This window comes from Perca flavescens, chromosome 19 (assembly GCF_004354835.1).
Source record: "Perca flavescens isolate YP-PL-M2 chromosome 19, PFLA_1.0, whole genome shotgun sequence".
Taxonomy (NCBI): Eukaryota; Metazoa; Chordata; class Actinopteri; order Perciformes; family Percidae; genus Perca; species Perca flavescens.
In genome coordinates this window covers 30,755,541-30,780,486 of record NC_041349.1, presented here as the reverse complement: position 1 = coordinate 30,780,486, position 24,946 = coordinate 30,755,541, and the positions used below count along the sequence as shown (strand labels likewise).

The 24,946-nt window shown below is 42.8% G+C and overlaps 1 protein-coding gene across 4 annotated transcripts in view; it reads left to right on the top strand.

Moving 5' to 3' along the window:
• The window catches only part of mllt3 (MLLT3 super elongation complex subunit), a 142,480-nt gene that overhangs the window by 81,710 nt on the left and 35,824 nt on the right, over window positions 1–24,946 (top strand). For 3 of the 4 annotated variants that reach the window (XM_028606271.1, XM_028606272.1, XM_028606270.1), the window contains one exon: window positions 10,360–10,908. In XM_028606271.1, coding sequence (XP_028462072.1) covers window positions 10,360–10,908 — 549 coding nt within the window. Of the gene's footprint in view, window positions 1–10,359; window positions 10,909–13,876; window positions 13,991–14,655; window positions 14,934–24,946 lie in introns of those variants that run through there. The other variant, XM_028606273.1, reaches the window with a different exon arrangement.

Genomic DNA, 24,946 nt, shown 5'->3' with positions numbered 1-24,946 from the left:
AAAAGGCATAGAGATATGATCAACTTATTTCTCCTGCGTTCTCTGTGAACAATGCCATGCGCGTATTTGTTTGTTGTGGAGCACCTCCAAGAATGCGCAAGCATCACGTTTCGTCCTGAATCAAAAAGCTTGCAACTGCCAAGCGGTTTTTGATCATATTCCTATTTACAAACTTGAAAATTTAAAAATTGGTGGTTTAAAAAGTTGCAAACAAAGGAGTATGTTAAGAGGGCCACAAGAGCACCTGTAGCACCCATATAGCTTGCCGCCATCTTAGATCCAAGTTGATGACTACATGTTGATTCAGGCAGAACAGATGATGAGTGGGAGTTGGTGTGTGAGCAGAGTCACTCATAGTCCAGTGCGGAAGGAATTCAATTGGAAATTAAAAATGAGATACTTCAAGACACCCTCTGTTACATCAAAATATGACAAAAATGTATGCTGGAGGAAATGTAAACAGATTGGGGACCACATTCACATCTTCTGGGATTGTCATAACTTCTCCTATTCGGAAGTTCCTATTTCGTTTGGTGGGATGTCAAATTGTGTAGTAGATCTTGACTAGGTTTGTATGTTTGCCGAGACACTAATCGTTCTGTTTGTTTTGTTTCTTTTTTTCTTTTGCATTTTGTCCTAAAAGTTTTGCATAATTTTAAATAATGTTCAAAAAAAAGTCTTAAATTTAATATTGTTAACCCTTTAGAAACTGAATAAAATGCAATGTAAATATGGTATTTCATAATAAGATTATTAATGGTACATTTATACAATCTAGTTCTCTAATATACATCAGGGTACATTAAAGTTAAGTATATATAATATACAGACTATAAAATAATAGTGGAATGTTAAATGTTACTACTACTACTTAATAGCAGACCTGCCAACATGTACGCATTTAATACGCTTGTACAATTCGCTGCTCTCTAGTTAAGCATTTTGTTGCATCTCTCATTTCTCCGGTTTCAGTTTCTATGCAATCTACATCTATGACGATGATTCTGCCACTGGGGAGTGGAGTGAAAAGCTTTCGACCAATGAGAGCGCTGCATTTTAACCCTCCGCCCACCTGCCCCTCCCTTCTTATATACGTCTATGGCCCCTCCTAGCCAAATGCTTCACGCGTATAATTCAATTCAGTGTCTCAGCAAGCCAGGCTGTCCGGATAACAGTAGGCTTGCATGCCATGGCAGAACCGCCTCAAAAAAAAGGTTCGGAACATAGACAGTATATATCGGAACGATTTCTTAACGGGAGAGATGGCCTTTCCTCCACATGTCCAGGCTACCTCACAGATACAGTATATAGAACCTCCTCACGCGTTCTGCACCGTGTGAAAGACAGACCTTGACATGAGTCACCAAGGGGCAACAGGTAACAAACAGTCCCATAAACAAATACTCCCCACCCCCCGAAACATAATGATATTACAAATAAATGGATGATAAGAAAAAAGCGTTCATAGTCCATCAGTGATGGGCCCAACTATATTCCTCCACCTGTCCACATCATGCCCTCAGCAGAAGAGGAATACGAAGAGGAGTGGCCTGAACCACCACCATGGCCTGAGTCTGATGAACAGCCCCAAAGAGATGTGGTCGACCACTTGAACAGGGTAACACATGAGATCCAGGACATCAGGCTCAATACCACGTTCGGTGCTGCAAACCAGAGCAGACCAGCTACCAAGAGTGCCCTGTCCCCCTACAGGGACCCTCCACCACAGTTAGGCCTACCCCATAAGGAGCCAGGCTATATGCAGCCTCAACCTCACCCTCCACAGTCCAGCTCCACACCAATTCCGCGCTATTCAGGTCCGCAGACTCATATGCCTATAACACATTGGGCTCCCTCCCAACTGGCAGTTCCCAGAGCTTCACCTGCACTGATGCTTAGGCCAGGAGATCCATCCTATGGGCAGGCCTACAGGGAACCCCCTCAAGCAGAGTTAGCCTATAGGGGACCCAGGCCTACTTTGCCAGACTTTAGCCAGCGAGACCCAAGTCAGTTTGCCCGATTAAAGATCGCTCTAGAAAACCTGTTGCCACCTGATGCAACAGAGCTCTTCAAGTACCAGGTCCTCACTGACCACCTAAAGCTAGAAGAGGCGTGTCGGGTAGCAGATTCATACCTCAACTCCAACACTCCATATTCAGACACCATGGCAGCTCTGAATGAGAGGTTTGGGCAGCCATACCAGGTTGCACTGAAGAGGATAGCCAGTGTCATGGATTCACCTGACGTCTGACGTGGTGACGCGGTCGCCTTTGAGAGGTTTGCTCTGCAGGTCCAGTCATTGGTGGGAATGTTGAAGACCCTGGGTCCAGAAGGAGAGAGTGAGCTAAAATGTGGGTCTCATGTAGCACGCCTCCTCAGTAAGCTGCCCCTGGAGATGAGGTTGGACTTTCGGCGCTGTATGTTCCGCAACCCAGGTACCACGTACACACTCCAGGACTTCACCGATTGGCTCCAGTACGAGTCTCATTGTCAAGACTTTGACAGCCACTCGCCTTGCAAGGAACAGAAAGAGAACCAGGGACAGAGGTCAGAGGGACGGCATGGAAGGCGTACTGCATCTGTGCTACATGGCACTAAAGATGCCCACGTAAAGGGAGCTGCACCCTCTGCTTCTTCTGAGAAGAGAGACACTAAGGCCAAGGCATATTGTCCCTACTGCGAAAACAACGCGCATTACCTCAACCAATGCTCAGCGATCCAGACCCTCACTAAGGCCCAAATCACTGAGTGGATACAGTCCAAAAACAAGTGCTGGCGCTGTGGAAGGTCCCATCAGGCAGCACAGTGTACGCTTAAGAAGCTCTGTGGTCTTTGTCAAGGAAAACATTTACAAGTCCTTCACAAGGTCAACAGTAGAGCACCAAAGGAGGAGCCAATAGAAAAGAGTTGCCTCATAAACACAGCTACTGAAGTACTCTATCTGGATCGACCAATCGACTGCAACCGGGTGCTACTGAAGGTCATCCGAGTGATCCTGCAAAACGGTAAGTGTACCCTGGACACCTACGCCATACTAGATGACAGGTCCGAGCGCACAATGCTCCTTCCAGCAGCGGCAGAGAAGCTTGGACTGAAGGGAGTAGTCGAAGAGCTCGCCTTCAGAACTATCAGGCAGGATGTCCAAACTCTCCAAGGGGCCTCTGTATCATTCTGTGTCTCCCCCGCCTCTCAGCCCAAGAAGAGTTTCCGCATTAACAGAGCCTTCACAGCAGCTCGCCTAGGATTGGCAGATCAATCTTATCCAGTAGTCAGTCTCCAGAAAAGGTATAAGCACCTGGCAAGTCTCTCCCATCAGCAGTTCAAGAACGCCAGCCCACTCCTTCTCATTGGTGCCGATCATTCACATCTCATCACCCCCATAGAGCCAGTGAAGTTCGGTCCTCCAGGTGGACCAGTCGCCATCCGAACCAGACTGGGGTGGACGCTACAGGGCCCGGCACGGATAGTGGAGCAACAGTTACAGCCACAACAGTGCCTTTTGACAGCCACTGTTACTTCCAACATGGAGCTCTTCCAGAATGTTGAGAAGCTCTGGCAGCTTGATGTGCTGCCATACAGAAAGGAGAAAGTGGTGACTCGGTCAAGACAAGACCAAGAGGCAGTCATTCTGCTTGAACAGAAGACTACGCGTGTGGAGGTGGAAGGAGTACTCCGCCACACCACTACTCCGTAAGAAGGACATGCCCCACTTCCATGCTCCTAAAGAGGCAGTAATGCAGAGCCTCCGAAGTACAGAGAGACGGTTGACCTAGGATCTTGATCAAGCTTCGGCTTACAACGCAGAGATACAGAAGTTAGTTCAGGCAGGCTCCGTTATCAAGCTAGACTCCAGTATGCTCACCCGAGACAGAGAATCGTGGTACATCCCGCACCACAGGGTGAGCCACAATGGGAAGAACTGTGTTGTGTTTAATTGCTCATTCCAGTTCAAAGGCCTGAATCTAAATGTGTCCCTCCTGCCTGGACCAACCCTAGGCGCGTCACTCCTGGGAGTGCTTCTACGTTTCAGGGAGCATCCTGTCGCGATCAGCGGAGACATCAAGGGGATGTTTCATCAGGTCCGCCTTCTACCTGAAGACAAGCCCCTACTGCGGTTTGTGTGGCGAGAAGATCCCCCAGATGTCTTCGAGTGGCAGGTTATACCATTTGGCAACACTTGCAGTCCGTGTTGTGCTAGCTATGCCTTGCAGAAGCACGTCTCTGATCACTGCGAGCCTGGAGATAGTGTCCGGTCATCAGTGGAAAGATGTTTCTATGTGGAGAACTGCCTCCAGAGCCTGAAAACATCAAGGGATGCCAGACAGCTAGTGGACAAGCTACGGGCCCTCCTAGCCTCCGGAGGGTTCCAGCTGCGGCAGTGGGCAAGTAATGTTTCCAGCGTAGTCAACCACCTGCCAAAGGAGGCCAGATCAGACAGCCTTGAGCTCTGGCTTACTCAAGAAGGAGCAGATGCTCCAGAATCGACCCTCGGGCTCAGTTGGCACTTCCAGTCCGTCACCTTAGGGTACAAGCACAGGCCTGTGGACTACGGAGTGCCCACTATGCGGAATGTGTACAAGGTGCTGGCAAGCCAGTATGACCTTCTTGGGTTCATTCTGCCATTCACAACCAGAGCCAAGATTTTAGTCCAGCGCCTCTGGGACAAGAACAGGGAATGGGATGACCCCCTCCTCCCACAGTAGCTTCTAGACGCCTGGAACGAGTGGACAGGGGAACTACAGGTCCTACCATCTATCCGCCTGCCTAGGTGCTACACCCCTGAAGAAGTGGACAGTGCCAGCGTCACACGTGAGGACCACATATTCTGTGACGCTTCCGAAAGAGCATATGGGGCTGTAGCCTACTTACGAACAGAGGACAATCAGGGCAAGACCTACCTAGCATTCCTCTTGGCAAGATCCAGAGTAGCACCCAAACGTCTCCTGTCTATGCCAAGACTGGAGTTGTGTGCAGCTGTGGTAGGAGCCCAGATCGCCACAGTGTTACAAAGGGAGCTCACATTGAAGATTAATCAGATCACCCTGTGGACGGATTCCACAACTGTGTTGATGTGGCTCCAGTCTGAGTCCTGCCGCTTTAAAGTCTTTGTTGGCACGAGGGTGGCTGAGATCCAAGAGCTCTCTGACCTCAGTGCATGGCGCTACGTGGATTCAGCGAGGAAGCCTGCAGATGACATCACAAGAAGAAAGACTTTGAGAGATCTTGTGGAACTAAATAGGTGGAGTCAAGGTCCACAATTCCTGCTCCACGCCCCAAGACACCTGGCCTGTGAAACCGACCACTTCATCTGAGGAAGAGGTATCAGAACTCCGTAAGTCGACCTTCTGTGGAGTCGCAGTAGAGCCTCGAGTTCCAGATGCCGACAAGTGTAACACCTGGAGGGAGCTCGTCAATAATACGGCGCAGGAGCTTCACAAGGGCGGCGGACCAGCACAGTAGTCCTACTGCCACGGACTACCAGAAAGCAGACATCCTCATCTTCAGAAGAGCCCAAAGAGATAGCTTCCCAGAAGAGCTGCATCTCTTGAGAGCTGGTAAGCCCGTCCCATCTAGTAGTCGCCTACTTACCTTGTCCCCAGAGTTTGACGAGTCACAAGACCTTATCCGAGTAGGTGGCAGACTACGACGATCTGAAGACCTGGAGCATGCCACCTTGCATCCCATCATTCTAGATCCTAGTCACCCTGCAGTCAAACTTCTTATAAAGGATTATGACAGTTGACTGCGTCACCCTGGCCCGGAGAGGGTGTTTGCAGAAATAAGGCGCACATTTTGGATCCTCAGAGGGCGTGAGGCTATTTGTCGTCACCAGCACACCTGCGATGAGTGTCATCGTTGGAAGTCTAGACCAGTGATCCCCAAGATGGCCGACCTACCGGCAGCCCGCCTGCGCCTATTTAAGCCAGCCTTCCACTCCACTGGCATGGACTGTTTTTGGGCCATTCCAGGTCAAGGTGGGGTGGCGTCTCGAGAAAAGATGGGGCATAATCTTTAAGTGCCTCACCACCCGGGCTGTGCACTTAGATCTCCTCACCAACAGTGACGCAGACTCCTTTCTGATGGCCCTGAGGAGGTTCATTGCCCGCAGAGGGACTCCAGCTGAGTTGTTCTCAGATCATGGGACGAATTTCAATGGGGGAGAGAAGGAGCTGCGAGAGGCTTTTGCAGCACTGTCCCCTGAGCTAATGCAGAGCCTTGCCAAGGAGAAGATCGCTTTTAACTTCAACCCACCGGCAGCCCCACATTTTGGAGGCGTCTGGGAGAGGGAGATCCGCTCAGTCAAACAGGCACTCTACACCACCGTGGGTGCTCAGGCACAGGCTGAAGAGGTGCTCAGAACGGTGCTCATAGAAGTGGAAGGAATTTTAAATTCAAAACCCTTGGGTTATGTATCATCCAACATTGCAGATCTGGACCCTGTGACCCCAAGCGTCCTGTTGATGGGGCGGCCCGACGGATCCCTTCCTCAAGTGGTTATCCGGATACGGAGCTCCTCAACCGTCGCAGGTGGAGACACTCTCAGATCTTAACAGATCACTTCTGGGCAAGCTTTATTAGGCATTATCTACCCAGCCTGCAAACCCGCCAGAAGTGGCACACAATCAGGGACATCCTCACAGAGGACAAAGTTGTCATGCTGGTAGATCCCCAGCTACCAAGGGCACTCTGGCCTATTGGACGAGTGGTCAAGGTGCACACCAGCGGAGATGGTCATGTGAGGTCCGCTGACGTGAAGATAAAGGATAAGATCTACACCAGGCCCGTGGCACGGCTGGTTGTCCTCCGAGCTATAACAGATGATGAGGACCAAGCTTGCAATCCACCCCCACCTACAGTGGATAGCCTTTCTTAGGTTCAAATAGCTACCGCTATTTGGGGGCGGCTGTACAAAAGACCGTCTATTAGGATTGATTGTGGGTGCATGTGGGTAGCACGGACACGCGCCTTACACTGCGAGCGGGCGCGCGCACCACACGGAGAAAAAGTGGGAGAAAGAAAAAGAGACTGTGTGCGTCCAGAGGATAATCAGTTGAGCTTGCGTGTGTGCGTCTTTGAGAACTGTAAGTCCCATAACTTATGTTGTCAGTTCTTTTAAGCCTGTTGTTGCATTGGTTTATAGTTATTGTAGATTTAAGTAAGTTAGCTGGTAATTTCGATGTTTGTGTTAATCACTTGTTAGCTAGTTTGCACGTGGCTGTTGATTTATAATGCAGATCGTTGGAAGCCTTTGCTCACGTTTGTATTTAGCTACATTATTGTATTATAATTGTATTATGCTGCAGTAGTTACATTGCATTGATATAGTGTGATTAATAGTGGGTTGGTTGTTATTGTCTGCTAGCCTATATGTATACTTCATATTCATTGTGTATGGTAGCCTTCACAATGTTATGTTTCTTTGCAGAACCACACACAAACACACAGCCATAGCTGAGCTACCCACGCCCATGTTTGTACTGTTGCTTTCTGTAATAAAGCGTCAAAAGAGATAAGTCTCTGTCCGTGTTTTGGCAGACACACCTGGGGCGAAGCTGGAACCCAGAATCAGCTCAAATACAGTCCTAAACTAGTCCTCAGCAACAATGGGAGTAACTCGTTACAATTCAGTAGTTGAAATGACTACAGAGACGGATACATTTGCGACACAGACATTATTTTCCGGATTTGTTTATGCTGCGTTGAAGCGAGCTGTCCCGTCACTGTTCCCCGTGGTCAGAACCAGAGACGGTAACCAACAACATCTGTGTCCTGTCAGTGGCGACAGCAATGTGACCGAGCAACTGACAGATAACATGTCGAGAATTAATGTTTAGTCTTGCTACACGTAATATTACATTTTATCAGCGGTGGAAAGTAAGTCTTCCGTCGGCTACTTTGATTCAATTTTAATTGGGTATTTTTCATTTAATCCTACTTATTAGGCTACTTCTAGTCCACCACAATTCAGAGTCAAGTAGGCTATTGAACGTTTTACTTAACTATTTATTTTATACCTTTAGTTACTTTGCAGCGTCAGATTAATAATACAAAATAATATGAATAAATTATGATGTATTAAAGTGGATAAAGATGAGACTTTTTTGACCCCATGGTGAAATTCAAAAGCTACCTGCCAAGAATACTTCTGCTTCTATTTTGGTAAAAGTAACGCAAAAGTAGTGTAAGCATTACAATTCGGAGACAATAATATTGTAATATAACCAATTACTCTCAAAGACAATAACTAGTAATCAATAATGTATTAGATTTTGGAATTAACTTGCCCAACACTGGTGTCAATAGGCTAGCCTATCACACCTGCCATCCAGGCCATCCAGGTTAGTTGGGGGCAGTTAGCAAAGTGGTGGAATGGCTAGAAAACTAAAAGGTTTTAGAAAGGCCAGGTGCTGATTAACGTCAGATAAAGGTAACAATTAGGCTATTTATGTGATGTGATGGCAACTGACATAATGCAATGTCACCCATGTAAAATTTTGAAAAGCGTATCTGTAAATATCTGACCCATGTTATTTATTAGCCTATAATTGTGTCTCTGTCAGGCTTCCATCTGTGCTTTTTTAGTAGTTGCTTTAGGCCTATTTAAAGTTGCTTTATGAGTAAATCATTACTTAGACTACTTCATTTCCCTTCAGTAATCAGAAGAAGGCTATGTGTTAACCTGGTCTAACTCTCATCTTTAACACAGAAGTACTTAGGCATATTTATTAGCTCTCTCTGCCTCCTGTTGGTTAGACTAACAAATATATGGGCACAAAATATTGGACAGGATATAAGAAAACATTTGTATATTAGTTTCACTACGCGTACAGCCGTTCATCCACTCCTCTACACAGTAATAATAATTTACTGTAATCTAGAAGGTAGTGATGAGCCAAACGATGTATTGGAAGAAGTTTCCATGGGCTATGCCTACTGTACAACGGTTTGTTTTCAATTCAATGTTAGGAGTGATATCAGTAATTGTATAACATTTATGGTCTACTTGTATATGGTTATGGAGTAACAAAAAATCTTGATTGGTGAAATTATATTATGTATTATGGTGTTAGGTATCTCATAGTTTTCTCATTGGTGAGTGCAACGGTGGAGCGATATTGGCGGTGGGCTGTCGGTGATTGGCGCACACGGGGGGGTTGTACTCATAAAATTTCTTCAAGGTTGGCAGGTCTGTAATAGTAATATCATAGTAAAATATATTAGAAAATTACTACATCCAGACATCTTGTTTACATGAAAAGAATGCATTCTGAAAAGTTATTAAATATCTGTTTGTACTCAAAATGTGCTTTCAGTTTCACTCTGTCAGTATTATTATTGTAGGCCCTTCAGTGATTTACAGGAAATGGGGTCACCTGCTAACCTGCCAATGTCACGGTGCTGAAAGGTTTGTTAAAAAGTGCCACTTTAGTGCCACTTTAGTGATATCTTGAATGTTGATGGCAGCAGAGTCACGGTGTGTCCCCTCCAGAGCACTAAACTAGTTTTATGTTGGGTTGCCCTGGTAGGATAATGGGTTCACTGCAGTGGAGGAGCATGCTGGAGTTTACAATGAGCCGGCAGCTTTACATCCTGAGGTCCCGGGGTCACCAGCCGATAGGCAAAAATGAAAGGTTTTAGAGGCAGAGTTGTAACACACCCCGTCGTCTAGACTGCTTTAATGGGTTTACTGCATTGATGAAATATTGGCAAGGGGGCTGGAGGTGAGACCCAGGGACAAATGGCCCCTGTCGTTAGAAGGAATGCATTTTCCTCCTTTCTCCACATTGCCCTTGGTTCAACTTTTAAGGTTGTGCATGTGTAGCTTATGAAAAGGCACCCTCAGCCCACTGAACAGCACTGGTCAAAAGAAGTCCTGAGTTTGCTCTTCAAGCCCATAAATGGGGACTAAGGAGAAACTTGATTTTCTTTTAAGAATAGACCTCTTTTCACAGATGGTAATGCCAAACTGCAGGGTGGCATGCATGTTTTCTCTTGTGTAAAAGGCAGATGTTGTTTGGTACTACTATGCATTTTAGAAGTACTACATGTAGTCTAAAGTGCAGTCCAAAGTCAACACAATATGAACAGCAAGAGGGAAAACATAATCACAGGAGACATTTTTTTCAACAGCAGAAGGGTTTGAACGCTGCTTGGAAAATATTAGATTTAAACAAAATCAGGCCAGTTTTTCTTATTTTTGAGTTATTTTGAGTGGCACTTCACTTAAATCAGTTATTATCACAGCAATACAAGTCCATACCATCCAACAGTATTTCTCAGTGGCTCATAATGGGCTTGCCGTATTATGTTTGCCAATTGACCTAAAGTGGGATTTCCCTCTACCCTTTTGATCCACAGGATGGCTCCAAAGGAAGCAGCACCACCCTTCTCACCACCGCCACAACCACCAACAGCAGCAGCTTCTCAAAACTCCACAAACCCTCTAAGGACCACAAAGACAAGCCTCCAAAAGACTTGAAAGAGCCCAAAAGTGCCTTCAGAGACTCCAAAGAACCATCCAGGAAACCCAAAGAGAACCAACCACTTGGAGATATGAATCCTAAGATGGGCTTTAAGGAACCCAAGTCTTTGTCCAAGGAGCATCGGACTGAGGGAATGACCCACGGGTCAGGGCTAAACAAGCGTCTGCCCACCCCCGATAGTGACGATCATGTGACCAAAAAACGTAAAAAGGGATTTGTGGATCCATCAGGGAGGCATACATCAGGGTCTGAATCTCAACATTTGGATAAGAAACTCTTGAAGGATAGATCACAGATGCGAACAAGTAAACTGCGACCAGAAGGTGATGAGGCAGAGCATAGGAAGGTGTCGACACTTCCGCCATTCCAGGGACTGGTGGACCCCAATGACTCTGATATGGAGGACCAGTCCACCAAATCAGATGTGAGTAGAACATATTTTTGTTATTAAAAACAAGAGTATACAAGTTCTTGGTCTGTCTTACCTTAACTTGGTAAGCCAGCTAATTTAATTGATACTTGCAGCAAGATCTATTTTCCATGTCCCTTGGAAAATATGTCCCCTATGTCCCTTTTATCATCATGGAGGTTTAGGAAGCAGCTGTCTGACCCTTGTACGAGTCCAGCACATTTGACTCACTGATTTGAGCTTTTAGGCCACTTTACTGGAAAAGTGGTGAAGGGCGGGCAGGTTTCCACATAAGAAATGGCCCATGGCCACTAGAAAAGTATGTTGGGCAAGTTGATCGCAGCAGCCGGCAACCACAGTCCACCTACAGAGTTGCTATATGCTTCTTTATAGTGGAGTTAGTCTTGCATTGCCCGACCTCACACAGCGCTGTAGAGGAAGGTCTGGCAACAAGAGCATATACTCCTGGATAGAATAAAAAACGGTCAGGGGTCGTTTGCATTACTTTAAACCTATGACAATCGTCTTTGGCGGTGCTAAGCTCCGGATGCAGCATGGCTCCTCAAAATGGTCTCCGGAATGAACTTGTTTATATGCAAAATTTGCACCTCACAAAAGAAAACGCCACATACAATATTAAATATAGTTAAATGTTCACATAAGACAGTAATTTAGGCTATTTAAATTAGCTGAAGACATTCCCCATGTTAAACGTCATTTGCTCTAACCAGCGTATCGCAATGTGTATGTTGTCCATAGCAAATCCCATCAATCAGTCCCAAAACATCCCAATTAGAGAGTCAATGCTGTAAACCTATTATTTGTAAATCTTTACAATCATTCCCCGAAAGAACCAAGCAGGCCTGCCTTGTTGCATGTTCCAAATTTTCTTCCAAACTTGCCATTTTCAGCGTGTAACGTTGCTCAGAGGTTCCGGTTAATGTTGCTCAATGCGACTGGACTTTAAAGTAAACCCAAAGGAAACGGAAAGTGAGGGACATCCGGCGGTAACCGGTGCTAACCAAGCCTGTTCCCTTTCTCTCCGTTTTTGTGCCCGTACCCATTAACTGTATTTATGGACTCGAGCCTGACAACCTGACATTTTATTAAGTTGGCTGTTATAATAACATTTTTAAACTACAATATAGAGTTGTTTAAATGACAGACATTTGTTCAGATGAGATCTTAATGAGTGCAACACAGACACATTTTTAATACAAAACAGTGTGTTTAATGTTATTAGGATACCCATAACATAGATTCAAACACTTTTAAAAAATGAACAGTGATCTATAACAAACAAAATGAATAAGAATTAACTTTGTATAGCCTTAGTGTAATATGATTTAACAGGAGTTAGGAGGAGATATGACATGCACACAGGGTTGAGATTTATAATAACATGTAACTTTCTGTATGGATCATAGTATGGTTTTAAGGTTCAGTTGTTAATAAATCAGTTGGTAATCATGTATTTTATCTGCTGAACCATAAAATGTATTTGACAAACCAACCAGATTTAATTGGCAAAGCAAATCATAGGCTACACTTTATCTGTATATTCACTGATAAACGATGAACATTTGAAAAATAGATTGTTCATAAACCTTTGTTTGACTAGTTTATTACTGACCCAGCTATCACACTCCGCACCGTCACATCCTGCACCACCACGAGTAAATTCTCAGCACTGTGGGAAACACTGCGAAGAAGAAACACACTTGTTAGTGGTTCAGGAGGTAAACGGTAACTAATCAGAAGGTTGATTGTTCGATCCCTGGCCCCTGCAGTCTACATGTCTAAGTATCCTTGGGAGATACTAATATATTAAACCCCAATTGCTTCCAATGGCTGTGCCACAGGCATGAGATTGAATATTAATCACATCTTGCATGACCATCATGTCTCCGTCACTAGTGTATTAATGTGTGTGTATATGGGTTAAAGATCCAATATGTAATATATTTACTGTGTTAAATCAAAAAATGACCAAAATATGTCATCAGATAATTTGTATTAAGGAAACATGTTAAGTTGAAATACTGTTTTCTAAACAACATGCTAAAACCAGTATTTTCACCTTTGAAATTTCCATTCCGGGAGTCAGGGCCAGATGTACGTATATTTGCGAAAGTAGCATTATAGGCGCCATGGCCAACCCGCAGAACGCACACGCTGTGATACATCAGCTTACGTCATATTTACCAAACCTGCAATTCATCGGGTAATCAGCGCCTTTTCCCGCCCAATATACCGTAAATTGCGCGCATTTAAAAGCGCAGTTGATTGCCGATGGCAAAGAAATCCTGCTTGATGTGTGTTATTTTGGCATTAGTGGTGGGAATTTGTATGTATTGACTAGTGCGCTGTAGCAAAGCATTAAGTACTGGTTATATGATACGGCTGAGTGCAGACTGTGATATGGCTGCTTAATCTGTGCTTAATGATTTTGTGTTCACTCAACTGAAAAAGTGTGATCCTTGTGGCAAAACTCTTTTCAGTCTCCTTGGCCTATGTCTTCGTCTTACTCGGATTACTGCTGCCATTTCACCAGGAGGCATATGCGAGGAAACCCGCTTGCAGCTGGTTTACACCTACTTTTAAGAGGCAGACAATTTCCACCGCAAAATAGAGGCGCACTTTCACAGGCGTTGTTTGTACATACTGCGGAATACATAATTAGGCACACTTTACGCTTCTCCTCCCATCTCTTTATGGTCAACTCCCACTTTCCCCTAGTGTTGCTTTCGTCAACGAAAATTATGACTAAATATCATCGTCAACGAACCTTTATCACGCGACAAAGACGAGACGCAACGTAAATGCTGGTCATGTGACAATGACTATAATTAATTGTATAATACAATATTGTTGACGAATAAAAATGAAACTAAATGTGGTTTACAAAATAAAAACTATGCTAAAATGTCTCTTCATTTTTGTTGACCAAAATGAGATAACATTTCGTCTCATTATTTTGCAGTATTCTGTTTCCTGTGTCTTGCTTCAGGGGCTGCATCAGGTCGCACTGCGCAGACGCACGGGACGTTGCTTCCTCAAACCCCACTCGCAGAATTATTTAGAAGATGCACTTGCGGTGAGTTAGCTAGCGTAAATGACAGCAAACAAAATTAAGTCTGACACAGAGAAAGGGGCCGATGGCCGGCCAGCCAGGGTTCGTCTTTGGGAGAAAATAAAGAAACATTTGGAAAGAAAGAAATTGAGGTAAGTCAAGACATTAACGTAACGTTACTTTCTATTTTAGAAAGCTCATGCCAACTCATGAGGCTGTGGTTAATGTGTCTTATTTTAACGTTAGCTTTAAATGTTAGCCACTGGAGCTGAAAACGACTGAGACAAACGTGTGTGACTATCGTGTGTGTGTATATTTGTGTGTGTTTGTGTGCGCTAAGCATCCCTTGTTGGCCAAATACTGTAGCTAGTTTTGTCATTCACATAGCAATCACACTGAACTGAATTTGGCATCAACAACATGACTTTGAATACTTTATTCTAGACCAATACGTACATTTAAACAAATGGTATTGGCATTAACATGCCTCCCGAGACTACTGCTTAGACTACTTCTGTTTTGATTATGTAGACTTTTTTCTTTTCTTTTACGGACAGTCAAGTCACTCACTCAGAGGTTGATTTACAACGGTAAAAATCATAGCAACAATTTATGCTACTTAATATTTACAACCGTTAGATTTTCCAGAAGCTGCATCTGTCCTGACATTGTATCTATTCCTGTGCTAGATTCCAGAAATGGCACCAGTGAAGCAAGTCCCACCCAAGAAGATGGACAAGCCAATTAGTGCTCATGATTTCTTTGCCACAAGGAGGTACAATTTAGGGTTTAATCCCGGGAAACGGGATTCCCGGGAAATCTGATCAAAACCATTTCCCGTTTCCCGGGAAAGGTTATGACGGGAAATAAAATAAAAAAAGGCAAGGAGTGCGTGTCTATTATTCTCATACGGTAATGTTGATGCAGGCGACTGTAGCTACGGTAATAAAGGCTCCCTAAATCATTACACAGGCTCAATACATTCATTCATTAAAGAAGAAGAAGAAGAAGAAGTTCATTACGCAGCACGCACTACGCAGCTGGGCTACCTAGCTCCGTTAATGATGTCTGCGGCCAGCTTTGTTTGGGAGCATTTTGAAAGACCGGACAATGAAACTGCTCAGTGCAAGTTGTGTGACCGGTTTATAAGGTGTATTTGTATTTGGTTAACTTTGAGTGATTATTCCCGTTTGCTGCTTCTTACACATCCTCAACAGGCACAGAATGGATTTCGATAACGTAATGGTTTAGAAATCATTCAATGGTTTACTTAAGCATATTTCGTTAGTTTGTATAATAGATTTCTATAAAACATTGATTATATAAGGGTTGCCTAGATTTTCAGAAGACAAGTCCCAGACATTCCACCTGGCATTTCATAATTAGCGCTGCAGCAGATGTCACGCTGCAGCACGCAGCTCACTTGATCACGCAGCAGAATTGATCATTGCAAACTGTGTTGATGATGGACATAAACTGTGTTCTTTAGTCCTAAAAATGATACAAATAATATAAAAAATGTCAGTTTGGGATTTTGGGAACGCATATTTGAATGATATCGATACATTACTTGGGCTAAAAACAAACCAAAAAAACAGTAATTTCTCGGCCATTTCCCAGGATTCCCGGAATATGGGCTGTCTATTTCCCGGGATCTGATTCATCTATCAAATCCATCAAATATTAAACCCTAGTACAACTTGAATGTATTATTTTTGTCATGTGATGCTATTTTAACATGTTTGGTTGGTAAAATAAATATGTTGTAAATTCAAATCCGAGAGCCTTCATTGTCTGGAATGGATGTATTCTTGAGTCTATAAGGTAACAATAATATATGATAACCTTGTTTGAAATGGGTTTGGCTAAAAGAAAATTTTGGTTTTGTCTATACTACTAGGTACGTATACTATGTTAACTGGGTTAAATAGAATTGCATTACTAAAAACTAAAATACAATTTTCATTGACTAAAACTAGACTAAATGTCGTCAATTTTCGTCGACTAAAACTAGACGAAAATAGTTATGGATAATTCTGACTAAAATGCTCGGACTTTTAGTCGACTGAAACTTGACTAGACTAAAAAAAGTATGAACTAGGGATGCACCAAACCCAGAGTTCGGTTCGGAATTTGGCCGAACTTTGGGCTTTTTGACAGCATTCGGGTACTGCCGAACGTTAGAATGTTTTTCAACCGAACGGTACCAAAGAGTAAGTAAAGTAACGAGAGGCGAAACTTGAGAAAAAGAGGCGAACGTTGTGTTGAGTTTCTGCTCTTGCCAAAGAGTATAGAGGTAACAAGAGGCGAAACTCAATAGAACGTTCCATTGCAAACAAAACTGACACGCACCCATGACAGAGCTGCAGCTCCGCCATCTTGGACTGAACTATCTTGTTACTTCACTACTCTTTGTAGAGTTACGTGGTCGACGTAATGACGTAGTTGGAGCTAGACGGAATACAGTAGCAACCTAGCAACTTCAGTAAGCTGTGAGAAAATGAAAATGGAACTTGTGAGCAGAAAAGGTGTTGTTTGGCAGTACTTTCAGTCAAAAGAAGGCGATTCAAGTCGAGCTACATGTTCAATTTGCAATGCTGATTTGTCTCGTGGTGACGAGGACCCTAAACAATACACAACATCGCCGCTGTTAAGACATTTGCGTATGAAACATCCGAAAGAATAAGAGTTGTGCATGAAGGAATCTCCAGACAGCAGCCAAAATGCAGCAACTTCAGGTACGGCAAAGGAAGGACAATCACAGCTAAAAACTTGTGTTAACCAGACCGTGCATCTCCCAGGCTGTCAGCGTTCTCTCTGGAAATGAGTCTTCCTAAAGCGGGAGCGGAGCGACCGAACGGCCGCCTGCTGCTCGTTAGCTAACGGTAGCTTTCTAATTTCACCCACCCAACATGTCTTCATCATACACTGGTAAGCGAAAGTTTGCAAAACAAAATTGTCACTCATCTGGCGATAGCGATGTACTTTCCTACGATGTGAATAGAGCGTGGGGGTAGCCTACTTTATGGGATTATAAATCTAAAAGGCAAATATTTTGGATATTGGTTGGATCTTGAGATAGGGTAAACATAGGCCTTGTCAAAAATAGTTTTTCCCACTTGTGTGCCAGGCATAATGTTGCTTATTCTTTTTTATTTTTTACAGTTAAAATACAATGAAAAATGCACTGCTGTGGACGTTGTTTACTTCATTAATATGTTTACTGTGTTAAGAATGGGAGTAGGGTTCGGTTCGGGGTTCGGCAGAATCTTAACCAGTAGGTTCGGTATTCGGCAGAACCCCAAAAATCTGGGTTCGGTGCATCCCTAGTATGAACGTGACTAAAACTAATAAAAACTAAAATGACAGCTTGACACAAAGACTAGACTAAAACTAAAATTAAAATATGCTGCCAAAAACACTACTTTCCCCTTCACCCACCCATGAATACATATGTATGACCTGGAAAAGCGCAATTTGCCATGTCTGTGCTTTTACCTCTGTGCGGCCTGTTTGTACATACCTCGCCATGCTTTTACGCGTACGTTGCGAAACAAATACGCCTGAAGTGGGCGCAAAAGTGTTAGTACATCTGGTTTTTGTTTTGGCCTGTGTGTTCTTGTAAACTGCCCATTTTGACACCCGGGTGCCAGACGTGAAATGCAGAGATGCAAAAAAAACAGGCTGACTGCAGACATGGCAGCAGCAACGAACTGGATTAAAGGAGAGATTCATTCTACCTGACCTACAAAAACCTCTGCATCTTTCTAAACAGTTGCATGACCAGAGACGTGGTAAAACACAGGTACATATTGGAGATGCATTTAAAACATGGAGACAGTTTAGAGCCCAAAAGGATGCCGAGTTGGCTAATTTCCTCCTGAACAGGTAAAATAAGAAGCCAACGTTGGTGAACGCTGCGGTCCCTCTGCCTTTGACTCACCGCTGCAGGAGACGTATTCCCCCAACATGCTGTGTTAACGTTACTGTTGAAAACATTTCCGACCACAGTAGTAGAGAAAGAGAGAAAGAAAAGACATGAAGCGAGAGATGAAGCGACATTGCTTTGTTGTTGCAGGACACAGTCACCTGTTAAACAAACTCCCAGGGCAGTTCAGTGCTTGTGTTACGTTTTTTACCTTCATAGTGTTTAATATATTTTATATTATAATAATTTAGTGTTTGTGGCAGCTATAGCCAGAGATGTTTACGGTAACGTTACCAGGACTCTCACACCGGGATATGGACTGACTGGTTATATGATTGTCCACCGCAGGGTGACGTTGGGTTGCTTTTCTCCAAAAGTTACGCAGTGTTTGTGAATGAATGCTCAGCCAGCCAGTGCCTAGAGCATTATCATTATCAGACTTGTGATTATCTTCACCTTTATCAAATTGCCTGAAAACAACACCAGGCTGCTACAGTATAACCATACATACCTCTACACACGTCAGAGTGCTCAACATTTCTCCGTTCTTAGCTGAGATGGACGACATTGCGCTGCATAAATTAGCCAGCGACATTTAGCCAGTGACATTTAGCTAATGTTAGCGGCTTAATACAGACAACAACACCACGGTGAATTTCAGCCTGCAAAAATTCGGATCCAGCCCTACAATGTATATACATTCTTTTTCCTCTTTTTTGCGGGCCAGTGAAACTCTGATCAGTGGCCCAGGCGGCCAGTGTTGTAAAAACATGCTGGACACTGGAAGGGTTTTGGAAAGATATCCAATTCTTCAAAGGAGAGGATTAAAGAAGAGGAAGCCGTTAAAATGACAATATACAGGTAAATGTGCACGTTTAAAGGTGCAATATGTAATATTGTATGTAATACTTGCAGCTAGCGGTTAAAATAGTTACTGCACTACCAATTCAAAATACTGGAGAGTCGCTTCCCCCGCCCCCTCCTGCCCAGACTCAAAGTTCACGGAGGTTGCCAGGCTGAGACCGCAGCATTCACAATAATGTTGCTAGACACTTTTCTCACATAGCCAGACATTACTTCACAGCACAGCGGAGTAGCTAACGGTAGATGCTGGCTATATTGACAGTCACGCGGAGCTGTGTAACCAGCTGACAGACACACTTTTTCGGCTTAAAATTACAGTATGAACCGCTAAAAACACAACACCCTCACTGTCCTCTCCACACGCCAGTCAGGCACACTTCCTCGGCTTAGAATTACAATACAAAATGCTAAAAATACCACTACCTTGCCGACGGAACACACTTCATTGGCTTAGAATTACGGCAGCTAAACATTGCTAAACACACTGCAAACTCACAGTCCTCTCTTTCCGATTTACAGCCCCTCTCTCCTGGCTTAAAATAACTCACCGTTGTCGGCTCCAGTCGCTGAACTACACGTTGTAAACAGCCATGGGCTGCTTGCCTGGTCCTCCGGGTAACGTTAGCAGTTAGCAGGGTTAGCATGGCGGCGTTAACCAGGACCAGTCGGGATCACTTTACTGGCTATGTCTCAATTGTTTTTGCGAGTAACCAACTCGGGTACTCTAGCTATATAATTCAATGTGAGTACACAAATGTTGAAATGACAAAAAATGCCCATCCCTAGTAGCTGTGATAAATTAGCCTGAAGCTAATGCTTACCTGTTCAGGAGAAAATAAGCCAACTCTGCGTCCTTTTGGGATCTAAGCTGTCTCCATCTTTCAAATACATCTCCAATATTTACCAGGGGGTTGTTACGTCTCTGGTCACGCAACTGTTAGAAACATGCTGTTTTTATTTTTTTTATGTCATGTAGAATCTATCTCCGTTGATCCTGTTCGTTTGTTTGCTGCTTTCAAGGCTGTACTACCGTTACAGCTGTAGCGCGCTGGGTTTACGTTTTTACACGTATATCTGGCAACCCGGCCTGCCTGTCAAACTGGGCCGTTGATAACAACACACAGATCAAAACATACACATAAATTCTGTCACGGAATGTAAATTTCAAAAAGAAAAAATACTGACATTAGCATTGTTGTCAGAAAAGATTGTATTTCAGTTTAACATGTTTCCTTAATATCTGATGAGGCATTGGTGTCATCTTTGGATTTATTACAGTACAAATATTACATATTGGACCTTTAAGAATATGCATACATGAGTCTCCCTTACAGTGAAAAGAGTATTAATTAAGTATTAATATTGAGGGAGTAAAGTCAGAATTTGAGCTATAAAATAGGCATTAAACATTTTAAAAGCTACTTAAATAGATAAAATAGAAAAGTAAAGTTTAGGTTATATGACCCTAACTTCAAGGGGAACTCCACAGATTTTACACCACCCAGTTTGAAAATCCAAGTATCTTTTGCAAGATATTCAACCACCAAACATTTGATAAAACCATGAATGACTAGGGAATACTTTGCCGATTATTAAGCCAGTTCTGTGTCATCTTTGTGTGGGCAGTGCGTTTAGATGAATGGTGTTTGGCTTCCCTCGGTTGCGCCAGTGCACAGAGGAGTAGGGCAGCGGAGGTCTCCCCAGAACCAACGCTTCACGGAGGAAAGCCTAACATTTTTCATCTAAACACTAGCCACACTGCTATGACACAGATGGATTTAAATCCGCTACGGTATAACCGTACATAACTGTACACACGTCAGAGTGCTCAACATTTCTCCGTTCTTGGCTGAGATGGACAACCTAGCGCTGCATAAATTATCCAGCGACATTTAGCCATTGACATTTAGCGAATGTTAGCGGCTTAATACAGACAACAACACCACAGTGAATTTCAACCTGCAAATATTCGGATCCAGCCCTACAATGTATATACGATTCTTTTTCCTCTTTATTTGCGCGCCAGTGAAACTCTGATCAGAGGCCCAGGCGGCCAGTGGTGTAAAAACATGCTGGACACCGGAAGGTTTTGGAAAGATATCAAATTCTTCAAAGGAGAGGATTTGTTGGTTGTAAGTCCTTCTTTGGCGTGGAAGGGCTATAAAATGACCAACAAAGAGAATCTTCTTTATTGGTGGTCTCGTGGTATTGGAAGAAGGGGTGGGCACTATTAACTAGTTCAGCTGCATACATCTGGGTGGCCAGGAAAAGGACAAAACTGGAGTAAGATAGTTATGAGATGAAGTTTTGTTTCCCTAACAGCAAAATGTTGTACACCTAAAGTGTGTTTGAATTATAAGTAATTTAATGTGGATGTAGAATGTGTTCACTTAAACTTAAAGTATTCATCTGTAGCTCCAGCTCAAGTGCAGGATTAGAAAAAGCCCATGTCTACAGTGGCTTCTTTCATGAATAGGCTGACATTTCACTGGGTTGCCTGGTCCACGCACATTTGGTGGTGAACCTTCCCATAAAGAAGGGCTGTTTTAAAGCCACATAGTAGACAAGAAAGATTTATGGTTTTACAACACCTGAGGAGAAAGGGGAGACGCCACAATGAATAGCATAGAGTTCCCCTTTAATCCTTTTAGCTTTTGAAAGAAGAAAAAGGGTGAGTGTTTGTGGAAGAAAAGTCTAAATCCCTGTGCGTTGAGCACTTTTCTTTTATGCAATGGTGTTTTCATTTCTATTCTCTAAAGCTTGTATAAAGACTGAGTCTTTATGTATCTTTCTCTGTAGGGGCAGCTTGTTTAGCCAGGGGAGTTATTACTTAGCACGAGCAGAACCTGTGTTTTTGTCTGTGCTGTATGTAAAGGCTGTTTAGGTTTTCCCACACGGAGACTGGGGGTCGAGTTGGTTGGGAAGGGGATGTGGGGTGACAAATGCCAGGTGTTTGATTCTTCCCAGACTAGCAACTCGGGTGGCCGAGCACCGTGCCGACACAGAGCGCTGCTCTCATGTCTCATGTGACCACTTGTTTGATCTCAGTGTTTTTCTCTGAGCACCGTGCCAGAAACCGCATAGAAGAGGAAATTTGGAGTAGGTGATGACATGAAGAGAAAGCAGACTGGCATGTTAGCATGAGAATGTTGTTTTTAGCACGCTGGATGTGGGCACAGGCTGAGTGATTTGCAGAAGTTTGTGTAAAGCTAAGATATTCAAATTCACATCATCACAGAAACTTGTTTTGTAGATGGCTTGATGTATTTTATTAGACTAATGGTATTTTAAGGACGAAAAGATTTTGGTTGATGACAAGTTTAATATCTGGCACTCAGTTTGAGAAACAACTTAACCCTTTAAAGGAAAAGATTATTAGAGCCTTTGGACACTAACATCAGGAAACTTTTTTAATTGACTACAAAGTTTTGTAAGTGCCAGTGCACAGAGGAGTAGGGCAGCGGAGGTCTCCCCAGAACCAACGCTTCACGGAGGAAAGCCAAATATTTTTCTTCTAAACACTAGCCACACTGCCATGACACAGAGATGGATTTAAATCTGCAACATATTTCTGTGAAAATGAGCGAATACATTTGTATTGCACACAAAAAAAAATTAGTTGGCCATCTTTGAGTGAATCCACAGTGTCAAATTAAAAGGCCTCTTAATTCACATTACAACAGTTTTGTTTGGACATACCCCACTGAATTAGACAAGCACACCTAATACTCTCGGTCAGTTTGGTCTTGTTTGCTGGCATTTATTTCTTGGCCATCCTAACTGTGCCAAGAGTTAAGAGAAGGAGCCAGAGTGATGTCAACAAACTCTTACCAAAGACTATTTATTGTCGTTGAAGAGTGGCTTTAAGTAAAGCAGGACAAAAGCTCTTAAAAGGAACAGTGGTAAGATTTATGGCACTCTGAAGAAGCTGTCCCATAAACCAACAGACCAGCTGTGTGTGGTTTGTTGGCATGCGGTGACAGCCATTGAAGTCGCTCTGCCTTTTGTCCTCACTTCTCTCTTTTTCTCTCATGTTTCTTCTGGAGGTCGCTTCTCGCCACTTTCTTTTCTGGTGATCTGAGTGGGTCACACACATTATCCCACTATGAGAAATTATTTTGGGAGACTGTTGATACTACAGTACCTGTGTCACGTCTAGTGTAGTGCTTTTCCACCACAAGAACCTATAGTAAGCAAAATGGGGCTTCCCTTATCCTGAACTTTTAAGAACTTGTAAACCTTTGGTATCCTCTTTATAGTTCTGCTTTATTTTACAAACTTGGATATTTCAAATACACACAAATGAAAAGGCAACATCAGGGTCAGGTGCATAAATGTCTGTGTAGTAGGGCTGGAGGAGCAAATTCCGAAAGTCGAATATAACCTGAATAGTAAAAATATCAATACTATTCGAATGCTGAAATTACTATTCAAATGTGATTTTATTTTTTTTTTTTTTTTTTTTTTTTTTAATTATAAATAGGTTGGCTAACATTAGCTAATCTCCCTCTTCTCATGTCACATCCAGCTGTCAGAGTTAGCTTCAACGGTAACACTTTACTTGACAGTACCGACATAATCGTGACATGACACTGTCATGAATGTGTCATAAACCTTATAAACAAGTCATAAACGTTTATGACTTCTGTCATTAAGTGTCATTCGGTTTTTGTCATGACAAGTTGACATTGTTTGGGTTGTCTTGATTATGACAACTTGACATTAATCAAAGTGTCATTACCAGAAGTAGTCTTGGTCATGACTAGTTGACATTAAATTTGTTTGGGATGTCTTTGTAATGACAACTTGACATAAACAGAAAATCCGCCTCTTTTTATATTATATATTATAATATAAATAATTATATTATTATAATTAGATGTGCAAAGTTAGAGACCAATTCTAGCACTTGGTCAGATAGATGTGTGACAGGATATTTCACAAAACTGGCTGTCATGACACTATTGACACTATTATGACAGTGTAACTAATACATATTTTGACCTCAAGTAAAGTGGTACCAATTGTATTTGTCATTAAGATATCATGGATAAGACTTGCTGTCATGGCAACATTATGACAATGTAACAAAAACATTCTTTGACCTCAAGGACAGTGGTAACATTTTTATTTGTAATTAAGATATCATAGATAAGACTTGCTGTCATTACCACATTATGACAGTGTAACAAATACATTATTTGACCTCAAGTAAAGTGGTACCAATTGTATTTGTCATTAAGATATCATGGATAAGACTTGCTGTCATGACACCATTATGACAATGTAACGAAAACATTCTTTGACCTCAAGTGGTAACATTTTTATTTGTCTTTAAGATATCATAGATAAGACTTGCTGTCATTACCATATTGTGACAGTGTAACAAATGCATTCTTTGCCCTCAAGTAAAGTGGTACCATTTTGAGTTGTCATTAAGATATTATGAAGGATAAGACTAGCTGTCATAACAACATTATGAGTGTAACAAATACATTCTTTGAACTCAAGTAAAGTAACCATTCTGATTTGTCATTAAGATATCATGAAGGATAAGACATGTCTTAAGAAGTGCCATCGCACACCAAATTACCTTCCTAACACATTATCATGTGATGTAAAAATTTTTGTTGACAGTAGTGTTATGTAGTTGATACTAGTGTGAATTTGGACCAGAACCAGAAGAAAACTAGATTGTTAAGAGCCAGAGAATTGAATGTCAATAAAGAGACTAGAAAACCAAGCTAAAGTTTAAGAAGTGTATTATTATACACAGAAATATGGCATACATACAGATAAACTAACAGAAAAAATAAAGTGCGCACATAAAAGAAACCCTTTTCAGTTCTATGAGCTCAATTGTTCTTTGATGACAAGAGTTCAAAGATGTTCAACATTGGGGCCCATATGAGTTTGGTTTCCGTTTGTCCTTCCACCAAGAAGAATGAATCAAGGGAAATCCGTCTAAGTTCAGAGTCTCCATCCTGTAGCTCGCCACCCAGCCAACTGATCTGGGAATCTCTAAACCTTGGAAGTCTCTGGGATTTGAAGAGTCGATGTGATTCAATATCCCTCTGTGGACTGGACCTCCCGTGCGTAGCCTTTTCACCTCCTTCACCTGTAGATAAGGCCAAATAATTTCTCTCAATTACTATTCAGTAATAAAATCAATTGCTTAGGCTACAATG